This window comes from Anoplolepis gracilipes, chromosome 2 (genome assembly GCF_047496725.1).
Source record: "Anoplolepis gracilipes chromosome 2, ASM4749672v1, whole genome shotgun sequence".
Lineage (NCBI taxonomy): Eukaryota > Metazoa > Arthropoda > Insecta > Hymenoptera > Formicidae > Anoplolepis > Anoplolepis gracilipes.
In genome coordinates, this window is record NC_132971.1 from 5,097,018 (window position 1) to 5,112,071 (window position 15,054).

Sequence of the window (15,054 nt, forward strand, 5' to 3'; positions counted from 1 at the left end):
GGCAATCGTTGGCGCACCGGAAGCCGAAACTGCGCAAGCGGGCGTCTATCGAGGAGGCGCGGTCTATAAATGCGATATCGCAGTAGACGATAGATGCAACATGATCCACTTCGATGATAAAGGTAAAGCTTATTTATTTTTTATTGCGATTATTTTAACTTTAACAGATGACAAATGTGGCACGAATGGTTGTTAAAAAATAAGATTTTTAAACATTCCAGACGCTAATTATAATTTTGTAACGTTTTATTTAAAGATAAAAAATTTAATTATACAGTATATATAATGATGTACACCATATTAATCTTGGTGTAATATAATATAATATATATATATATATATATATATATATATATATATATATATGTGCATATATATGTACATGTGTATATACTAATTCTCATCCTTTACAATTTGTTGAACGCTAGTTTATATTATATTATACCAAGATTAATATGGTGTATATATGTATATATATATGGTGTAATATATATATATGTATATATATATATAAATTGTTAATAGTTGAAAATTTGAACGAAAATAACAGAATTCGAGGAATATCAAGACAAAATGAGAAACTCTTCTTTTATTTTAAAATTTGAAATATATAAATCTGCGAAAAATTTTTTTACATTGATAATATCAACATAATAAGTATTCTTTAACTTGCTTTCCAAATAAATGGATTATTAGAATCCATCGAAACAATCAAACCAAAAATCTTCATAAAACATAAAATACAAAAGTGAAATACATAGTTTCGAAGTAAATTCATCATCCAGAACTTCCACGCAGTTAAACAATTAAATCGTGAAAATTATCGGAATCGTTATATAATATCAAACACACTACCTCATTTTCATTATTTTCAGTTATGTAACAATATTTACTTACTCAATTTTTTTTGCAATTTACAAATTGGTTTTAAAAATAACTTACAAATTAAAACGAATATGAAATATATTTTATTATTATTTTATATAGTATAATAATATAATTATAATATAATAATTATAATATAATTATAATATAATAATAATATAATATATTATTTTATATAGTATAATTTTATATAGTATAACTTGAATATAATTGAAATGAGGAAGTATCCGTATTCTCTCTTTATTGAATAAAAAATTATTAAAATTAATTGTAAAATGATATTCAACTCCCCAGGTAGAAATTTGCCTCGATTTGCCAAAATTAAATACAGGGCCTAAATAGAAAAATCCAGTTTGAAATATCCATTTAAATTCAGAATAGATTCTAGAAATTGACCTTGATTTTACCAAGAAAAAATAACAGTCAGAAAAATCTACATAATTTTCTATCTGGACCCTATAAATAAATATATGGAGCCCTGCTTGGTCCTAGATAAAATTTCTACCTGGGTCATAACGGAAAAATATTGAGTTTAAATGATACATAGCTCGGTGAATGATATCCAATTGTCTCGTCAGTTCGAATGTCTACTCAGTGTGAGTCGACTAATATAATAATACGTACATTCTTATACATATAATAATTCATGCATTTGTTAGACAAATAAAACACATATATCATCGTATTCAACAACTTAAAATTTACAATAAAACTATAGAAATTACATTATACTTCTTAGACAAAAATTAGCGTATTGTACTCATTGTTCTTACAGTTTTTTTTTTATTAAATACATAAAAGGCATTCTTTTATTTAAAATGAATATAACATCCGCTTGCATCGACTGATAAATTTGGTTTTGAAAATAGCTTGAAATATTTGAATCCTTTTGTTTAAATATATGAATAATATTTAATCTTTTCTGCACATTATTATTTCAGACAGTAATCAAAATATCAATTTTAAAATTACATTAAAAATTCTAACATTATCGATTAAATATATTTATTCTCTTGAACATATGTATATAAAATGTATCAGAGAAAAAAACCTGAATTTATCATGTTTTAAAGTTTTTCTTGATTTTCTGAAATTGTGTTTTCTAGCATATAGAGACTATTATAAATTTCAAATCACCACTTATAAAAATTTTTAATTAAAAGATATTATCTAATATTGTATTAATTAATTATTTATATCAATTAATTTTATATTTAAAAATCGTTTACATACAAAATAAAAAAGAATTGTTTATTTGGCAATTTCTGTTAAATTCTCTGAAGGAACATGTTTTTCTATTGCATCGCGCATCATGGTTAAAAATGTTTCCGAATGTTTCGACTTTGAAGGTTTAACATCAGATGGATTGATCTCATCATCTCTTTGGACATTTTGCAAAATCTCATTCGGAACCTTCTTCTATTATAACGTTTATTAATTCTATACAGCCAATTCTATTAACCAATTCCGTTGCATCATACATCATATTTAAAAATCTTCAAAGAATATTTCTCTTTCTACAATATTCTCCCTGCTTCTATTATTTTTCTGTTGTTGTTGATATTTTTCTTCTTCTTCATAATAGTTGAGCATCTCAGAAATTTCATTAAAGTCGGTGTTGCTGCGCAGTGTACTTTTAATTGCTATATTTGATTTGTTTGAGTCTTCAATTGGATTATTTTTTTCTGCTTTGTTTTCTTCAATATTTTTAATGTTTCCTGTGCCTTCAGTAATTTCAACACTTACAATATTTTGCTGTTGGTTTTGATATTCTTCTCTTCCAGATTTTCCACTAGAACTTAGCACTTTAGGTATTTCCTTAAGAACGATGTCTTCCTCTATTACATTTTTAATTGACGTTGCAGCATCAGATTGATCGGTATCATCATCTCTTTGCAAAATTTTAGACGGGATGTGAAGATTTGGCCCACTATAACGTTTCTTAATTCTCCATAGCCAGCTTTCTTTTTCCTTCTCTGGGAATGGTTCACTAAACTTGCTTATAAGGTTCAATATTTTATCCATAAGTATTTCGTGCGTAACTGTATGTGCTGTTTTTTCTGTTTTATTAACCATTTAAATAGATATTCATCCAAATCAGATAGATTGGTCTCATCACCTCTTTGATCAAAATATTGCAAAATATCAGGTTTCATTAGAATCTCATGACATTTTTTAAATTTTTTTAGCCACCTTCTTTTTCCACTATCTGTTAATGGTCCACCAAACTCGTTTAAAAGTCGGTTGGTTTTATTCCTAAGCATCTCGGGTGAAATTTTATCTTCTGATATTATCAATTCTAGCAACCAATTAAGCAATTGTTTATCCACTTCTTCATACCGAAAAGAGCTAATCGACACCCATGGTTGTAACGTTGTATATTGTATATTGTAACGTTTTTCAAATTTGCGCAGCCAGTCCCATAGGCTTTTTCTTGATGGTCCTCCAAATTTATTTATGATTTCTTGTGCTTTCTCATAAAGTAGCTTCTGGGTAATTGTGTTTCCTAATGTTTTCTGTTCTAGATACCATTTCTTCAATTGATCGTTCAAATCTTTATACTTCATTTCTCTTTTTGTTTCCAGGTTCATTTCTTGTTTCACTAATTCAAATTTCTTATTACGCTTTATTTGTCTAACAGTAGTTTCATGAATTTTATACTCAGCAGCAATTTTAATTGAATCGATACCTGCATTCGCTTGCTGGTGAATTTCAACGCGCTCTTGATATGAAAGCTGAGTTGGTTTCTTTCTCGTTTTACACTTGGATGCCACGAGTTTTTAAAATTTTTATATTTTTTATATTTAAAATTATTTTTCACAAAACTTTGTTTCACTGTTATTGACTTCAGAGAGACTTGGAAAACTTTTCATAACACATGAGGTTTTAAAGCTACAAATTATGTTAGTAACTGAAAGTTGTCACTTGAGAAGAACTTTCCGAACAAACATAAATAAAAACATTGTTTAAAAGTATATCGACTCATCAACAGCAATGTTTTCGTTTTCTCGATATTTACTGTTTACGTATAGTGTGATATCTGCTAAGATATTATTGCCTACGATTTATAATAAGTTAAATTTAAGATGATAAAGCTATCAAGACAACATAGTTGAGCACACATATAAATACACAAGCTGAATAAATTTTTATTAACATAAAAATTGAAGTTAACTTATTGTTAGTCAAATTCTGATATAAATAGAAATAAAAATTGATTAATTATTAAGAAATAAATTTGATCGTAAATAAATTTTCTTTTATTATTTACACATAAAGCTTTTGATTTTTCAAATTTATACTTCATTGTTTGTTAAATTATTTGAAATACAATGTATATAAATCTAATTAGTATTATGTGTTTTAATTTTTGATAGCATTGATTGTAATGTCGACATTTATTTGAAATAAGTTTTCTATATAAATTCTTGTATTTTTAAAATTGTAGCTAAAATTTAAGACAAATTTAATTTTTTTATTCTATTTCTTCCTCAGCGTTGATAAAACTTTCAAATTGTCTTATTTGTGATATAGAGTATAAGCAAGTTAGTTATTGTCACGGTCGATTAATAGATCCGTTAAATTAAAAATTACAATATAAATTTAAAATTACAATCTAACCACCAATTGATGAGAAAATAATTACTAATGAAATAGAATAATTTAAATATTAAAAATTAGTAATATAAGGAAATAATATTTATATTATTAATATAATCATAAAACTTATCAAAGGACAAAAATAAAATAAATTATAATTAGATTTATAAATATAAAATAATTCTTTATTGAGTAATTTAATTTTTAAAAGAAAATTCTTGCTATTCCAAATTTATTTGAACCCTTTCGCATCTGAATATAATCTGAAACGTTTTCATTCTAATAAAGTTAAAAAAGCAATTCTTAGTAACAAAATCACTAACAAAATTAATATATTTAAAAAATTTAATATTATATAATAATATATATTTTTAATTATTATTTATACAAATGTTATTAATATAATTTTATAAATTAAAAATGAAGAATACAAAGCTAGTAAGGATACAAAAAAAAATCACGATAATTACATAAATATTGGCCAAATAAATTTGGAAACACATGAACTCTCATTGTGTGAAAATTCATGCAAAATTAATCTAGTGTTAATTTAAATTTTTACATCACTATTTTAGATAGGTTTTGTTGAAACATTAATGCGTTTGTAGAGTAACTTAACAGTCTAAAATTTTACATGATTGATCACATACTTATCCATGTACAAATGCTAAAATTAACGATATATTAAGTAACTAATTAAGCATTGGGGATTTAATATTTACTGTTTACGTATAATGATATCTGCTGGAACGTTATTGCTAAGACTCAGTATTTAGAAAATTTATCCTAAATAGAAAGTTAAGAAATCAAAACATACTTTGCAGTATCGGTTCTCAGTGTTAAAGATCATTCGCATTTTCTGCAATATCCGATTTCATATTTATAATTGTCATTGAGAATTGTACTCCGATGTCGAATTTGAAATCTCATTAACAAACACACCTTGCTGAACAATGCTCAATGAAAGTTCTGCTCCAACAGTAGTTTGATAATCGATTAAAATTTGTCGATTGCCCGAGGGCAGGTGAGATTGTTGTCTCTTGTTCTATACATTTCACATATGGTGTCACCATATATACTTTCATATGTAGTCAAACATCATGATCTTTTTTTTCCTTTAAATTAAAAACACTTTAAAGATATATATGTTTCGCTATTGACGAAAACTGTCTAGAATGATTTTAACATAATTTTTGTGCACGCCGAGAAGTTCACCTTCATTTCTTAGATTGTCTAGATGATCAAACCCTTCCTTCTTGTCGCGTTTATAAGCTGTTATGATACCATAACGAATTATGTCTAAGCGAGTTCGAGTTACTTTGAAATGCTCTGAGACAAGAATCAAGAATTGGGATGTCAATCTGTGAAGATCTTATAATAATATAAGAATAAGTTATGAAAGAAGCTCAAAAACGTATATTTCTTATTATATATAAATATATAATCTTATTATATATAATATAATTAATTATATATTTAAAAATATATTTAATCCATGGTATAAAAGAAAAATTGACTAACTTATATATAACTTGGCGAAAGATATTCAATTATCTCACATCAGTTTACTTGGCATGAGTCGACTAAAAATACATATATAATAGTGCATACATACTTATACATATATAATAATTCATGCATATATATAAAAAACAATTATTGCATCCAAATCATTTATTACGCATATATATATATATATATATATATATATATATATATATATATATGCGTAATAAATGATTATATATATATATATATATATATGTATAGATATTTATTAAGTTCAAAATTATAAACCTACAAACCAAAAATATTTAAAAAGTTTATCAAAGATGTACAAAATAGTAATACTAAATAGATTTAACAAATAACAGCATTGAAAGAGATTTCAAATATCTATCTGTATGTGCCTTTCACATTTAAACTCAAAAAACTTATATGTATTGTGTAATAAATTGTATGAATTGTGCGTAAATTAATTATATGAATTATATAAACTTTTTGCAAGTAAAACGTGAATCAACAAATCTTTTTAAGAAAAGCTGACATCTAGAAGGCATCGAGCGTTAGCAGAGCAACTCTGAAGCGAACATATTTTTATTTGTATATTAGTGTCGTATAAATCACGTACAAGCATTAATTCGATTCGTTTATTTAAATGATTTAAACAAAAGATAATTAGGAAGAAATACTTTTACATGTAAATCTTATAAAAAAAAGTTTTGATTTTTAAAAAAAAAAACGGTCTTCAGAACATTTATATATATGTTTATATTATTATATTATATTTTTTTTATTGCACATTTAATCATCCAATACATTTTTGTTTTTCAAAATGAAAAACAAAATAATAACATATTTGGAAATATATGTACATATATATATATATATATATATATATATATATATATATATATATATATATATGTATATATATACATATATGTGTAAGAATAAATCAATTATTACAATGAATCAAATATTGCTGACTTAATATTTCTATGAGATCTAATATTAGTGAGTTTGAAATGGAAATAAACTTACAATAATTGTTAACATAGTAATTAATTTATTTCTATGTATTGTCAACTTAAGGAAATAAAAATTATCAACATTTTAATTATAAAATATAAATGTAACTTTATTAATATTACAAATATTTTTTACTCTCTTTATTTTTCGACATTATATAAAATAAAATAAACTTAATAATTTTAGTATTGAGATTGTTGGTACATGTTGCGTTTTTTTTAGGATTAATAAAGCATTTTTATCTAAATTATTACATTTTAGTCGCCTCTCATTAGGCTTATTAAAGACGTTGATGTAAATATACAATGTTTTTCACTTCATGTTCATCAGACTGTGTTATGAAACAGTTGACCCACATTCTATCTTTCTTTAGCGTTAATGTAGTTTCTTAATCTCAAGAAGTAACCGACAAACTCGATACAGGGATGCACTATTTTTAGTTAGTGCCAATACACCCACTCTTTCGTTGACTCTACTATATTTCGAATCTTGGCAATTGCTGCACGTGACGTTGCATACTGAACCAGGCATGATTTATTATCCCTAGTTCATGCCATTAATTATACATAGGAATAAGAAGAGTCCTACATCGTGTTCAGAATCATAAATACGCTTTGGTTTGTTAAGAAATTTTAATTCTAATGTTAGCGATGACAATATTGAATCAAACAGCTTATATTAAGTAAATTTAATTTAAAAAAATATGTGTATATATAATAAGTATATCGTAAAATTTTATTTTTTAGAATTAATGATATTATTTTGCCATACGTATATAATAAATTTCATTTTTGTAGTTTCAGCATAGTCAGAATTTGAAGATGATCATGAAGTAGATTTACTTTATCATGTAATATTTTGATTTTTATAACAGATGATCTCTTTAATTTAACAGAAATTATATGTGAGTTTATTAACTAACAACTGTAAGCTATATCTTAATATCAAAAACTATTTAAATATCGTCCGGAAAATATCTCTAACGAATTAGATTATCACCGTGAATTTATGCTTTCTGTCTAAAGTCTAAAGAATGCATCTATTCTAAAGAGATTTCTGTTCTCTGATGTTCATGTAACGCCTATAAGTTCAGAAAGGGCAAAATATTGCGTAAAGTCTGGGAGAAGAGGGAAAGTAACGCACTCTCGAATTAATTAAAATGACCGCGTTTAAAGTACACCTCCGGGACTCATCAAGTGTCTCCGGTAAAAACGACAGGATTAAAAAAAATCGCACTCGCGCCCGATGTAACCTTTTACGCCGCTCATAAACATGTGCGTGAATCGAACGCGCTAATGTAAATTAGCATTAAACCCGCGGCGCGAATTAGATGCGGTTACACACCTCGTAATATCGTATCTCGGCGGCGATCGACGGCAGTTCGCGATTTCGATCGACTTTTGCGCAGACAATAATACCGATGCCAGTTAGATGGATTCGTTCACGCCAGAAATCAAAACTGACCGCATCAAGCATGATAGGTAGAAAATCAAGCAACTAAACCGATACCGTTGAGATTTCACGTTATCCGACAAATGGAGCGCGTGAACGAGATCAATCGATAATGCAAGATCGGCATAAAAGGAGAAAATGAATCGAAACGTATAGAGAAAGATATGTACGTACATATGTATATCCCTTCCTTTTCAGTGCGTTCGCGCATAATCGAGAAGATAGAATATCGTGGATAGCTGAGTCGTGATGGCTTGTGGCTATTTTGCAAGAAAGATACGATGTTCCTAACATTTGAGTTATAATTTTTCCTTTCGATGATTATTTCTTCTGCAATCTTTTTTAAATTGACTAGTCGATAATTCGAAGTTATTTTATCAGAATTATATTGAAGGTTTTGAAATTGTATTATGATATATTTCACTCATTCAATGTCTAAATGTTACATTATTTCGTCGTAATATGGTATTAATTTTACAAATTTTCTTTTACACATACGTAACTACAAAAAAAGAGCTTACAATGTAAATTAAATTAACAAAATAAATTCAAGATATAAGAAATGATGAATAGATCGATTACGCATAAGATATAACTAATTAACGAAAACTATACCAATATAATTAAACCATCCGTGCGTAAAAACTTTCCAAATCTATTTATTTCAGTTTTATCTATTTGCATTTACGTGCAAATCTGATTTCAATACAATAAGACACATCAGCTTCTTCTGCTCTTTTAGTCAATGTTTTTCTCTCTCTCTCTTCGTTTCTCTTTAAGTCGCGTTGTTTTACTCGAGAAAACGTTTTCGTTCAGCTGCGCATACAAGATTTCGAGATGTACATCCAATTAGTCCGATTCACCTCTCCGTTTCACGGTTGGCTACTGTTACATGTGCGTACGAACATTTCGCTTTGATCGATAATTAAACCGAACGTATGCTCTATCCTCCCTCGATCTTGTCCAATTAGGCTCGCACCCGGTAGTCGTAACCGGCTGTTCCTGCTCTGTCGTCGTCGATTCTTGGCGCGCGAACGAAAACATCTCGATTATTTCTCGAACCTTTGCACATACATACATAAGCATCGTCACGCGAGACTGGATATTCTCGCGATAGTCACTCATGATATCGTCGAAAAGTTACTTCGCCAAATCCGCGATTTCACGATAATTGATCTCTAATAATTTCAAATGCATCCCGTTATTGTTCACTGTTAATTGTTGAAACTAAAAGAGTATTGTTTGGATGTGTGTTTGTTTATGTTTATTGATGATTAGGAATTATTATTAATTGTTATTATTTAATCGATTTTAATTGCAATTATTCAATCAATTGATTAATATATTTATGTATATTTGTTGAAACATAAATTGCTTATTCAAAGTTTCATTTATTTATTTAACATTGGATATTTGTGTAAATTTTTTTTCTAAACGAGCTGCTTTTCTCTCTTTATTTATAGTTGCATGCAAAAGCGTTTCTAGATTACCGTTATTTAAACAACATCGTTCAATATCTGGATCGAGAAAAGATTACATAAAATCACATTCGTTCTTCGAAAACGTTTTACGAATTCGTATTTCTTTTGAAAGTTTATGTTACTGTCACGGTTTAAAATAGTGGTAGGTTAACCAGCATCCAGATTTACAGTGTGTCGTTGAAACCCCGCGAACGGAGTCGCTTTCTAAAATAGCTATCGTCTGGTTTCGCGATGGAGCCTCAACGAGAACAATATTATTATTACTTCGACGAATGATTTGCTACAATTTGTACAAGACGTCTAATTTTAACCGTGATTTATTCAAGAAAATTAATTGATTTTTTATTCTTCGCCGCAAGTGCACTTTTTTGGATAAAAAAAATTATTTAAAATGCATCTTCTCTTGGAGCTTTTATTTTTTTTTATACTTTTAACTTTAGGTATATTATATTTTTCATTGGTGAATATGTTTGTTAAATGAACTTTTAATGATATACATTTGCGAGAAGAATTGTAATCAAGATTGGAAAGAGATTATTTTAGTCATTTCTCTTATCATCGATCTGATGTCTATATGAAATCTCTTTACTGCCAATTGACGTTTTATTTTCAAAAATTGAAAGCGCAACAGTTACATTTATATCTGCAATAATTTTATAATTCCCAGAAAAGATTTCTGTATTTCAGTTTTTGAAAAAAGTCATTTCTATATAAATTATAAACTATAAACATCATATATTTTCAAAACAATAAGACCCTATATTTTCAAAGAGTTCTACAATTCCTAGTATATTTTATCAATAATTCTCTTGTCTCTAACTATTTTAAATAAATTTTTAATCTCGCCGGTATAGTATACTTTATCCCAGTATCAGAAATTATAGAATTATTGACGTATGCAAGGAAAATTGTTGCTAAAACTTTGAATTTTTGAAAACGCCAATTTAAGACGGACATTTGACTTTCGATTTTTATTCGAGATTTATCTTGTTGCTCCACTCGCGGTATGTCATAGTCATAGTCGATCTTCTCGATCTCATATCACTGATTCTACCTGCGTACAAGGAAGAGATCTCGTGTAGATCTTCGAGGTCACTCACTCTTCGGCCATTCGAGCGAAAATGTCGTCTCGAGGAACTCGACTTTCGTCGTACACTTTACCAAGTGTTCGACTGTCTGGAAATACTGAGAACCATTTCTCTGTAAGAAACCAACGATACCTAATACAGAAAACCGTAAGACTGCCCTAGCTGTACCTCTCGAAAGGTTCGGCCACGTTCTCAAGAACTAATTTCTAAAGATCTTGAAATATGCTTTTCTTGACACTTGCAACCATCTGATTATCTTGTTACTAACTTTCTAATAAAAAGGCAAAAGGTATAATTCTTTCGTGACGTTAATTTTTGTTAAATTAATAAGATATGTTTTAATTATATAAATATATAAATTAATTTATTTATAATTAAATTTTGAAAGAAATTTACGTATAATGTAGAAAGATAGTTTTCATTAAATAGAAAATATATGTCACATTATAAAGATAACTGTCGATTAATCTCGATAGAATTAATTCTGGTATCCGAGATTGTACTGGAATCACTCTGCCTCTGCGTTTCCCAGTCATGACAAACCGGTAAGGGTTGAGAAGCGAAGGACAACTTCTCTTTAAGGAGTAAAGCCGATCGATGCGGGCTAACGGGTTCACTCAGTTCGTAAAATCAACGAAGAAAAATGCAGGGGGCACTTAAAGTTTCTTCGTTGTGACACCTGTCCACGGCTCTTTTCTCGAGATCATCGAACGATAATTACAAGGTCGCTCTAACGTGACGTTATTGAATTAGTTAAGGAATAGTCTGAAACATTATTTCAACAAGATTTCTCATTTGTTATTTTCATTTGGTATTGCATCTTGTTCATTGTCATTATTTATAAAATGCGAAAATTGCTTTTTGTCTTCTCAAATTACAGAACAATAATCTCTCTCGTACTCGACGTATTTGTGATCAAAGTTCGCACACTCATAACTCTTATTACGCGAATAAATCAAATTTCTATATTTAGTCAATGTATCTCCATTGGAAATCTCTTTTTCGACGATGATGAAGGATAATAGGGATCCGGCAAAAAACGCAATTCACGAATCGATCATTTTGTACTCGTCTGATATCGCATATTCTTCTATAAATTACCTTCCTCAAATGGTACCTTTGATATGATGAATATCGCGAAGGTTGCGGGTTCGATTGGAATTAACCCTACAGCGGGATTACCAGCTGCAAACGTCAGTGAGTCTCGTCCTTGCCATACTATTGCATTTCGCTGTGTTCGCTTCATCTCATCCAACGACATATTAGGTTACTTCCAGTTAAGTGACTATACTTGACAGGATAATTAGGTACTAATTTCTATTACCGATACATTTTCTGATTAATCGCTCTGGTAATCGATTTGAGAATAATATTATATTCATCCTTTCTTTCAGTACATTATATAATATTTGAGAATATAATATAAATAAACGCATTACACTCTGAATACTTTAATATTTAGAATAAAAGTGTAACATTTATTCCTCTCTGTCATTTCTTTAATAAGTCGTATAAAGGACTCACACAGATTAATAAATTAATAAATTTAATAAATTCTTTTAACTATTTTTCTACAAACTTTATTTTAAATATCGATTATATCTCATATATTTTAATATATATATATAAATTATTTTGTACATATAAAATTTAATTTTCAAGTAGATTACTTTAATATCAAATTTTTCGATTTAAAAAATTCTTTTTTTTTTGTCACAGGACACAACCACGTTAGAAATCCAAACGTGGCTAGTGGTTTGAGTCAAGTCGACAACAAGACAATGCAGTGGTTCGGCGCCACAGTCTCGGCTTCTAATAAGGATGGGGGTCCGATTCTAGTAAGTACAACTCTTCTTCGATATCGAAGTGCACGACTTGCACTTTAACTGGAACGTCAGCGCCGTTCTCATTTGCATATAATAATTCTCTGACAGTAACGTATAACTACTTTAGATGTAGTAATTCTAATTAATTATGGAAATGCGTAATGAATTTTTTTGATTAATGAATCGACTTATATATATATATATATATATATATGCATATATAAGTAATCGTAATAAAAGAAAATAAAGAGAATTTTAAATTGTCATGTCAAAGATACAGCATATTAATACTTACTAATACGTGCTATACCTTCGACAATTCAAAGTTCTCTTTATTTCCTTTTAAAGAGATAATAATAATATATATAATAAAATAATAATAAAAGATTATATTAAGTTTTAATGCGAGAGATTATTATTGTATTTTAAGAAATATTAACTTTTTTAGGTTTATACGTTATGTTTATGATTCGTAGAAATCTCGATGTGTTATGAGAGTTGTTTAATGAAATAAACGATATGCACCAATGAAAATAAACGGAGATTAGATGAAATCTAAAATATCTCAATCTCTCTCTTTCTCAAGAAAAACTTTATTAAAGCGGAAAGATAAGGATATATTTTAGAAAAATATAAAAGAAAATGAATAATTGAAGAAATTGTTTAGTGCAAAGTTTTTTTAAAATTTTTAATATACTTATTTGTAGAATTTGTAACTAGAGTTTTGGATAAATCTACTAAGAGATTAAAGACGTATATTCCCAGAAGGCCACAGCTTCTATTTCAGGGTTTGAAAACAAACGAATTCCCGGCGCGTTCCTCGTTTCGTTTGTGACGTCGAGACGTCTTGCGAGCGAGTCGAATTAGCATGGAATTCAGAAGTCAGGTTATTTATTTTTGATGAAATAATCGAGTTATACGATAATTAGAGAGAATTAAGAAACATTTATTGCACTATTAAAAAATGACACATTATAATTATTTAAAATTCTTTGAATTTATAACTATGTATGTATAATGTATATATATATATATATTAATGTACATTATATGAATTTATTTTTATCATATTATATATATATATTTATATAATGTGATAAAAATAAATTCATATAACGTATATTAATTTCTATTTTTCATTAATAAATATTGAAAAATAACGTAAAGCTCTTTCTAGATATATAAATATGTATATATAAAATAATAAACTTATTTACTCGGTTTTAACGATGCGTTCGTCAATGTAAAACCGTTGTTTTTTTTTCTCAGATACAAAATTACGATCTTTATTCAGTCCCATCGCAAAGCTCATTTCCGCGGCGTCCCCCTGTTATCTCATCAACACTCGCCATCTGCGATACGTGTTAAAGTCATTATCTGCCCGCTTCGTAGCTTCCACGCAGATTCCCAATTCAGAATGCGTGCGGAGCTCCGTTACTGCGATCCGGCACGTTTGCAATGTAACGCGTCGCCGCCCTCGCTTAGATGCGTTTCTCGCAGTGGATTTCCCGCGTCACACACTCAAGGATGTCGGATATATACTAATCTAGCGTAAAGATCTCTGCCCTTCCTTCGGAATCCTGGCTCCTTTTTTTCTCTTCCCTTTCCCCAAATCGTGTGGCGGCCCGTATGATGTACGAGCCGTCTTTATCTATCTTTACGCGCGCGCAGGAGACTACGCCGCACGCATGTGCGTATGCTCATCACGCGCGGCTGCGGTGGCCGCTATGATGGCAGATGCGAAGATTGAACGAATAAGCGGGGAAAAAGGGTAAGCCAGGAAGCGGCGTTCGCAAAGTACAACAGACAGACAGACAGAATTCACGTTTTCGCGGGATGATTTAGTATATATAACGCTATATATTATATAAACTTTTTTAAGTTTTTTTACTTAAGAATTATTAATTTCGTGAAGCATTAATTTTTATTGTCTTATAATATAATTATATTTTCTTCTATTACTTTTTGTTAATTTGTCATATAAATATTTGTAATGTAATATCTATGATGTTATTATATTATTATATTGTAATATCTATGATATTACACGTACATATTATTATGTTCAAAAAAATTTCAAAAGTATTTATTTTATCTATTTATTTTAATATTAGTATTTAATTTGGTTATTTTTTATTACACTTTCTATATTTATGGATAAACAGTTTTTATAAAGGTGCAAGTATTCAT

The 15,054-nt window shown here is 28.5% G+C and overlaps 1 protein-coding gene across 2 annotated transcripts in view; it reads left to right on the plus strand.

The window, feature by feature from the left end:
* The window catches only part of If (integrin subunit alpha inflated), a 78,735-nt gene that overhangs the window by 18,558 nt on the left and 45,123 nt on the right, over window positions 1-15,054 (plus strand). For both annotated transcript variants that reach the window (XM_072910593.1, XM_072910594.1), the window contains exons 3-4: window positions 1-122; window positions 12,758-12,876. In XM_072910593.1, coding sequence (XP_072766694.1) covers window positions 1-122; window positions 12,758-12,876 — 241 coding nt within the window. The remainder of the gene's footprint in view (window positions 123-12,757; window positions 12,877-15,054) is intronic.